Source organism: Musca autumnalis, unplaced genomic scaffold, assembly GCF_047663935.1.
Source record: "Musca autumnalis isolate F117 unplaced genomic scaffold, ASM4766393v1 scaffold_1, whole genome shotgun sequence".
Lineage (NCBI taxonomy): Eukaryota > Metazoa > Arthropoda > Insecta > Diptera > Muscidae > Musca > Musca autumnalis.
The window spans coordinates 333,818,266-333,826,967 of NW_027411644.1; the positions used below are offsets into that span (position 1 = coordinate 333,818,266).

Sequence of the window (8,702 nt, forward strand, 5' to 3'; positions counted from 1 at the left end):
TGAAAACTCAATTTTGATTTGTTTTTTCTTTCTTTACTTCTCATATTTCTTTGCAGGTAAGCATTGGCAAATCCCGCTGGAATGTATTCGACCATTACACACGGCACACTGTGCCAACGCCATGTAAGATTATTTTCGTTCCAAATACAATCTTAATTAAGAAAAAGAAAAAAACCCCAACTTATACGCCCACAAACACATACACAAACACATTTTGTTCGGCTCCCACAACACAGCCAACACACGAATTGTTAAACATACATATAACTGCGAAATTCTAGGCACGCGTGTTTGTGTTCGGAGCCTTACACTGCATGCATATACGTGCAATATCATTGAAAGCAGATACCAATTTTTGTCATACACTATTTGAGCCAGTGTAACTTGTATGTATTAAGAAGCATCCATAGTCTGTTTAACGATGTGGCCCCAACGACGTTGACAGTGGCAAAGATTCAATGTTCAGCAAGCGTTATGATATGGTTGTGGTGGTCAAAGGTAATATCGCTTATTTTGGAAACAGAAGTAGACGGTAGTTATGTTGATGATTTCTTTAGTATGTTCACCATTCGAAATTATCAATGCCTAAACACCTCCCAAAGAGTTTATACCATACACCACTATGTGGGGAGGTCATTATAAGTATTATAAGTAATGGTCGTAGACCTATACCTTGACATACCAAAGTTAATGTCTCGAGCAAACAACTTGTGTGGAGATATGCGAATATCTCCACTTCTGTAGGAGGTTTTTCTAAAAGCGATGTAAAGTGGGTTGGTGTATGTGGTCAAACAACGGATATATCGCAATAGTCGCTAATCCATCCATTTCCATGGCTTCTGTTGGATATATATTTGCAGGTGAGAACCTGAAAAAGAAATATAAAAAGTGTTGATGTCGATGGTCTAATATCAGAGTTATTGCAAAGGCTCTTATCTATCCCAATTTTAATGTTTTGACACTTTTATTTTAATGACAAATATCTATGCTTTTATTTGGAGTACTATAAACATGTAATCTGTTAATCAAGCTAATAAACCAAGTAGGTTATTGACTATAGTAAAACATAAAACACATATCAAAAGGCGTCAAGCTGTCCCTATATTCCATTTTTGTAATAATATTTTTATTGAAATTTTGTATATGATATTAGATGAACCCAGTGCTACCCCACCTACAATTTTATATGCATCTTAACAAAATCTGTTCAGTGATTTTCGAGGGGTTCGAGTACAAAACCCCTTTAGGGGGTACCTTTCTTTTTCCACTTACCACTTATAGTAAATTATTATTTTTATTATCACTTCTATGTTGAAGATTCTCAATCAAATGTTCAATCTTATTGTTGAACACTTAAAATGTTATTGTGGATTTCTATGGGGGTCACTTCGCCCCTTTGCTTATCTGCATTTTTACTCGTGACACATTAGATTGCTTTGACTCAACCTAATAAGTTGGTACCTTCCCCATGTGATTACAATTACTTTCCACACTTACCCAACCTCGAAACGACATTATAGATTATTATAGGACGATCACCCTTGGCTTCTTTGACGATTCCCAATCCGATAACTAAACAGATGTTGTGGGTTTACTTATTTTTCTTCTTCTTTTGTGGCAACTTGGATTGGTTTAAGGATAATTTCTAATAAGATTAAAGCCAATCAATCTAATGGTGATTCAAATATACAATATTGAATATTTGCAGCTCATTTTTACAACACTACGGTTCATCTAAATAGAACCAACTAATTTTACATACAAATACCATTATATCTGACGATAGGAGAGAAGAGTATATAATAGCTGAAATATTCAATACCTAACATGTTTTATATATGCGTTATAACGGTACTTTCTACTCGCTTTATGAAAAAATATCAAGGTATTAACATGTTTTAATGGTTCACCCGGATAGAACCACCCTACGAATTTACAAAAATCCTTTGTATGATGTGGTAAAATGTAACAAAAAATTATGGATAAATAAAAATAAAGGCCGATAGTGTCTATTTGCAACATATATTCGACAAAAAATGTGTATTAAGGCCTTGGAATATGATGAAAATCGATACTTAGAGCTACAAAAAACATTCTTATGAAGAAATCGGTAGAAAAAACTTATGAAGTCAAAATTTTAAACTGAATTGTGTTGAAAATATTCAAGACTACAACAACTTACAAAAGGCGTGACATTTGAAAGGTTTATGAGTCCAAAACTGAAGAAATATGGTAAAGAAACCTCAAATATCTGCCTTTCCATTTCAAAAGTTAATATACACAGGGATAGTGGTGTAGGGTATCAAAGGGTCGGCCCCGTCCCGGCTAATACCTTAGCTCACTTGTTTTGATAATAGAATAGTAGCCGCATAGAACGTAGGTTTGATGAAAGGTTAGCAGACGCTGGCGGTATTAAATGTGGCAAGTAATTGTTTTCAATCTAAGAAAACGAACACTTTTCATGCATTAATTAGTGAAAAATGACAAAAAGTTGTGATAAAAATGTCGGTTTTTTTGCTGTTAATAAGACCTGGCACTATTTTAGTCGATCTGGCAACCCTCCTGATCGAGTTGTTCTGTAGGCAATATTTATAGTAATTGATGGCAGTCCATCCTGGTGAACTAAAAAAAACTTATAAAACTTCTTGGTTTTCAGATATTCCCGGTTTGAGACCCATAGGACATTGTTTATATGTAATACGATTTGGTCCAAGGGGGCCATATGATAACCCTCATAGTAGGGATATTATATACCTTGATACTTGTTAGTAGTTAATTCTTATTAACGATAAAAATCATAAAATGTCATGATTTTTAAGTATTTACCGAAAAAATTGGGTATTTTGAAACCTTCATAACATTTTGAAAACATTTGTTTGCCACCTTGTATAACATGTCAATTATTAGTTCTGGTTATTATCAGGGCTTCGGAGTCGGAGTCTGGAGTCGGAGTCTAGGAAATTTAGCTGGAGTCGGAGCCGGAGTCGTGAAAAAAAAGCTCGGCTCCGACTCCGGGCAACAATCTGTTCTACATTTATCAAAATTTGTCAAATCAATTTAAATTACTTAAATGATCATAATTTAAAAAAAAACTCTTACCCCCATTATTATGTCTTCTTTTGTTATAGTTTGGATTTACCGAACAGATTTATAGCGTTCCGGTTAACTTAAAGTTAAAAGTGATGATTGAATTTCTTGGCATTAACTTTTAATGTAAAAATTATATTTTTAAAGCATACAAATGGTTTATTTTGCGTTTTCAAATCCATCAGATAATAAAAGAACACATATAATAATGGCCCATAATCTCTATTTTGACTACAAAATGCATATCGGAAACATTTTTTGGTCAATTGATTGGAATAATGTTTAAATGTTCCAAATATACTTAGGGAAGATCTTTTAGAAGATTTACAGGCCATTTTATGGAAGACTAACTGGTCTTCTCTTGTTGTTTTTTATTAGAAGTCAGTTATGTCTGCTGTGAAAGAACCTGTTGCACTTCTATGAGAGACATTGTTGTACTTTAAGGGAAATCTGAATTTGCTGAATTTGTATCAGAAAAGTTAGAATCTTCTTAAAGACGATGTTCCTGCTATTTTTTAAACGACATATTCGCTCTTTTGAAGAACCATGCGTCTTTTATAAAGAAGTCTGCTTTTTTATTATAGAATAGTGGGTGGTTATCTATAAGTAAACCTACTTAACCATTTCTCTCTCTATTTAAGTAGATATTACTATGCTATCCTGTTGTTCTTCGATGAGAAGGGATCAAATGATTTTTCGATCAAGTCATGCATCTGGGATAAATTTGTCAATATATTTATGCTGAGGAATGAAAAAATATTAAACAAATTGACGTTAAACTATCAGCATTACCTCTATAGGATGGTGGATATATAAATTTCTAGAACTATTTAATCATTCCCGATTGTCAGTTCGGCTTAGCCGTACTAAACGTTGAAGAAAATGCTACCTTTTGACATAAAGGTTTCAAGTAACCTTAACCACGAAAGTGTATGTTAAAGGGCAATACGCTATTTTGGTCTTCTATCACCTTGCGGTGTTAAAATATCGTTAATTTTCCATAACTCAAAAAATTACAAAGAGTGTTACCGGTCAGTAATTATGGTAATTTGACATTTCGAGTATCATTGGGTACATAAGTTAAATTCGGAAAATTGTAAATATACTCGTATGTCGGTGTTTAGGTAGAGAAACCTTGTAACGATACCGTCCGATTGCAGTTGCTTTGAAGGGTTTTGCTACATGTTCTGAAGTGTGAGGTATGCTGAAGTGCTTGTTACTTTGTATTCCGTATCGTCAACGAGAAAAAAAACGATCAATATAGGTCTATGTTTTGGTATCCTCCCAATGTAATGTATTTTGAAAGTTCAAACTGATGTGACTGTAATTTATGTTGTGAATTTTATTTTATTTATTTTCGGAGTCGACTCCGGAGTTGGAGTCGGAGTCGAGAAAAAAAATTGGACTGGAGTCGGAGTCGGAGTCTGACCAAAAATGGCTCGACTCCGAAGCCCTGGTTATTATAGTTGAACTACGTGGGCTAATTTTTTGTTTATGCATTTAATCTGGTCTTAAGCAATTCGACTAACTAATTTTTGCAAAAAACCCGACATTTTTATCACAACTTTTTGACATTTTTCACTAATTAATGCATGAAAAGTTTTCTTTTTTTCGATTGAAAACCAATTACTTAGCTAACTGTATGTAGTATTTCTGTCAAGCGTAATTAAATAAATTATCTTTTACTAAGTTCTCATTTAAAACTTAGAAAGACCCCCAAGAGATTGCAGGAGAATATTCGTAGCTAAGCGTGAATTGGGCTCATCTGTAAACACGTATAATGGAATTTTAATTATTTGTTTATATATTTTACTACCACGTGTCCACAACTTTTTGTCGCACATTTTTTACTTTTAATGCACACATTCCTCGGTAGCGCAATCTATATATATAAAAATGGTGTAAAAAATGTATAGTAATTCATAAAATGAGAACGGCTAGGCCGATTTCTGTAAAATTTTTTGTCAGTTATTCGTATTTTCGAGGAGAAGGTCTTTACGGAAGAAAATTTTGGAAAATCTCTCTGGAAAAGTCGGAAAATTGGAAAATCGAAAGTTGAGTTTTTGTATGAAATTTTATTCCTTAATAGCGAGACGAAGTTCGCCGGGTCCGCTAGTATTTATATATTTGTACTCTACATACCAAATTTTATAAATGTAGATCTACCCGTTGCCGCTGTCTGAAGAGAATTTTAAACAGAAAAAATGTACACCCAAACATTGTTGTACATTTTATTGATAAATTTGTTGCATAAGAAAATATGTAAAATGCAGAAAGTTTGCATATGCAAACTTAATCAGAAGCCAAAAATATGCCCAGTCTCAAAATTTGACATGAATCGGACCAAAAATAGGGGTTGCATTAAATTCCGCTGTCTATCAAGTATGAAGAGTTGAAATTATTTTTTGAAATTTTGCCTGTTAGGGCGAAGATCATTTTTAATAGTTTTCTCGTTTAGAGTTAAGCTTGATGATTTTTATTGTATCAAACTCATATCTCAATAAATGCGTTTAATGGGTAAACTTAAAAACATTAGTAAATTATTACTACTTATATGCACAGATGTACTCAATTCCCTAATACTTGCCTTTAACTCTTTTACCCAAACTCAGATGTATTAAAAGATAAATCGTTATTTATCTCTCATGAAATGATGTAGTTTTTAAGACATAAAGTTGATAAAGTAATGCATCGATATGTAACTTTCTAATTTTTATTTCATCCTAAATCTACATTTACGAAATTCAAATGCATTAAAATTACAGTAAACAAAACATAAATGTTTGCTTAATTTTAGCTTTCTTTACTTTAAAAAAAAAAAAAACAGTTTTTTGCAGTGCTATAGGATAGTGCTTCATCGTCATACAAAGATTTAGTTTTATCGATGCACTCTTGCCGTGATAATCCACGTCGAAAATTGTGGAAAATGGTCGGACGAAAATGTTCACGAAACAATTCAATTTTCTGGTAAATTAATTTTGTCAAGTAACTGTAAACATTAACTACCGCGCTGCAATACAAACCTCTGTGTTATAGATTTAAGTTGTCTCTAAAATTAAGTATGTGTTATTACGTGTGCTTTATGACGAAAAACCTAACACAGAAAAAAACGTTTCCGATAAATAGCTTTATCAAAATTTGTATGTATTTCGTAACTAACTAAAAAGAAACTAACTTTTTAAAAGATGATGAAATAAAAGTAATTGTATTTTCAATAAATAACTACGTTAAAAACAGCACGTCAAAAAAACTGAAAATGTTTGCGGAAATGTTTGATAAACACGTTTGTAAATATGACAATTCGTTTATCGGGAAAAAATCAATCAAAATTTAATTGAATATTTGAATTTGTTTATCAAATCGTTGTCCATTTTTTTCTGTTCATATGAATATATTCTTAATTATTACGAATCCGCTGAATATGTTAACAAACATTGACGAAACGTCGCACAGAGGGGAAATGTGTGTTAAAATTTGATCAAAAGCCCTAGAAAGCTCATTTATAGTCGGATTGATATAAAATTTTGCACAAAGCATATCTTCTGTAAAAGGATCAATCCTATAGAAAATAATGAAAATCGGTCCAGATTTGGATGCAGCTTCCATATATATTCGCATCTGATCCCTGAAATTTGACACATGCAACCTGAACTAGCCTAAAAAAACATTGAGCCAATGTTCAAACAAATCGGTACAGATGTATATATAGTCCCATATGCATATATTTCATTCCAAATTTTATTTTTTGAAACTTACTTAAATTAAATTTTTCTCAATTCACATGAGAAAAGCCGTGAATGTTTCTGAATAATGCAAACATATTTGATAGGTCTTGGTTTAGTCTGATAAATAAGAGTCCCGGTTATACGGCGGAACAAAATTTAATGTGAGAAAACCTTGCAATTCCATATAAAAATATTTCATATTTTTGTTGAGAAAAATTAGACTTTTTCGGAATGGCGCAAATATGAGCAATTTTTTATGATTGAATCTGATATTTGAGACTCAAGCGCATAAAACATTAGAAGAAACTATGGTCGGAAAACGACGGGGAAATAGACTTTTTCACTATTAAAATTGTAGTAATCTTAAAAATTATCATACAAATTTTTCATTTCAAGAGGATATCTATCACCATTATTAAAGAGCAAAGATGTAAAATCAATCTGAAAATTTTAAATGCCAATCTTGTTCGGAGACTGCATAAAAACAATAAATCTTGTAAAATATAAATTTTCGCGAAAATAATGTCATTTTAATGTTCACCTAATTTCTTAGTTTTCGAAAATTTACTTTTTGTTTTCAGTATGGCTGAGTTCAATCGACTGCTGCATTGGATTAGTTAATCTTACAAAGTCGAGGATGGTTATAGCAAATGTAGAAAAGAGTCTGGTTGCCGTTTATCATCATTTTTTTCATAAAAAACGATTTTCATATTTTGAGTTTTGAGCAACATTATGCCTATGTTTCCCCTCTGTGCGTCGGGAAGAATAGAATAAAACAGGAATTTTTATTTGCATAGACTTAGGTCTACCAAGCTTAACAAATCAACATACTAAACCAACACGTGGTCGTACGCCAAACCGTACAGAGTACGTTTAGGCAAAAAATGTAAAATGGCACTTGGCAACACGTAGTGTTAAATAAATGGTATGCACGCCCGCAATGCACACAGAAGGTCGGTGGTTCGATTCCCCGGCCAGGGAACACCAAACATTTTTTCAACGGTGGCAAAATACACCCCCCCCCCCCAGTAATGTTGGCGACATTGCTTGAGTATTTCAGCCTTGAAAAACTTCTCTACAAGTGGTGTCTTAGGACACGCCGTTCGGACTCTGCGATAAACAGTAGGTCCCATATCATTGAGCTAATATGAATCGGGGTGCACTCATTGATATGAGAGAAGTCTCCCTTGTCCCGTATGGGATGTTGTGGAACAATGTTTTGTTTTTTATAAAATATTAAATAATTCTAACTATAAAAGGAATGTAATAGTAACTGCCTGTTTATTTGAGACGATTCGAATCCAAATTCGTTCGAATTTCTGCAGATTTTTGTTTGATTGAAAACAAAAATGAATAAAATATGTTTCAAAAACAGAAATTTGGTAGTAGTTCGAACGAATTTGAATTCGAATCGCTTCAGAGAAACATGTCATTACTACATCTTTTTTAGATGTAATTCGAATCATTTTATTTGTAATTCCATTTGTAATTCGAATAATTATATTTGTAATTCGAATTGTTTTGTTTCTATTTCGAATTATTCTATTGTAATTACAAATAAAATAATTCAAATTACAAATGGAATAATTCGAATTTCAAATGGTATAATTCGAATACAAATGGGATAATTCGAATTACAAATAAAATAATTAGAATTACAAATGGAAAAATTTGAATTAAAAATGGAATAATTTGAATTACACATGTAATTCTCGAATTACAAATAAAATGTTACGTATTACAAATAGAATAATCGAATTACAAATAAAATAATTCAAATTACAAATAGAATAATTCAAATTTAAATGGAATAATTCGAATTACAAATGGAATAATTCGAATTTCAAATGGAATAATTCGAATTACAAATGGAATAATTCGAATTAAAAA

General features: G+C 32.1%; 1 protein-coding gene across 23 annotated transcripts in view; it reads left to right on the forward strand.

The window, feature by feature from the left end:
• CASK (peripheral plasma membrane protein CASK) overlaps positions 1–8,702 on the forward strand; it is a 194,445-nt gene that overhangs the window by 117,161 nt on the left and 68,582 nt on the right. Inside the window, exon 3 of one of the 23 annotated variants that reach the window (XM_073963082.1) lies at positions 57–123. The exons of the other annotated variants lie outside the window; for them this stretch is intronic. Within the exon in view, the coding sequence (XP_073819183.1) occupies positions 82–123 (42 nt within the window). The 5' untranslated portion in view covers positions 57–81. The remainder of the gene's footprint in view (positions 1–56; positions 124–8,702) is intronic. 23 annotated transcript variants of the gene reach the window in all.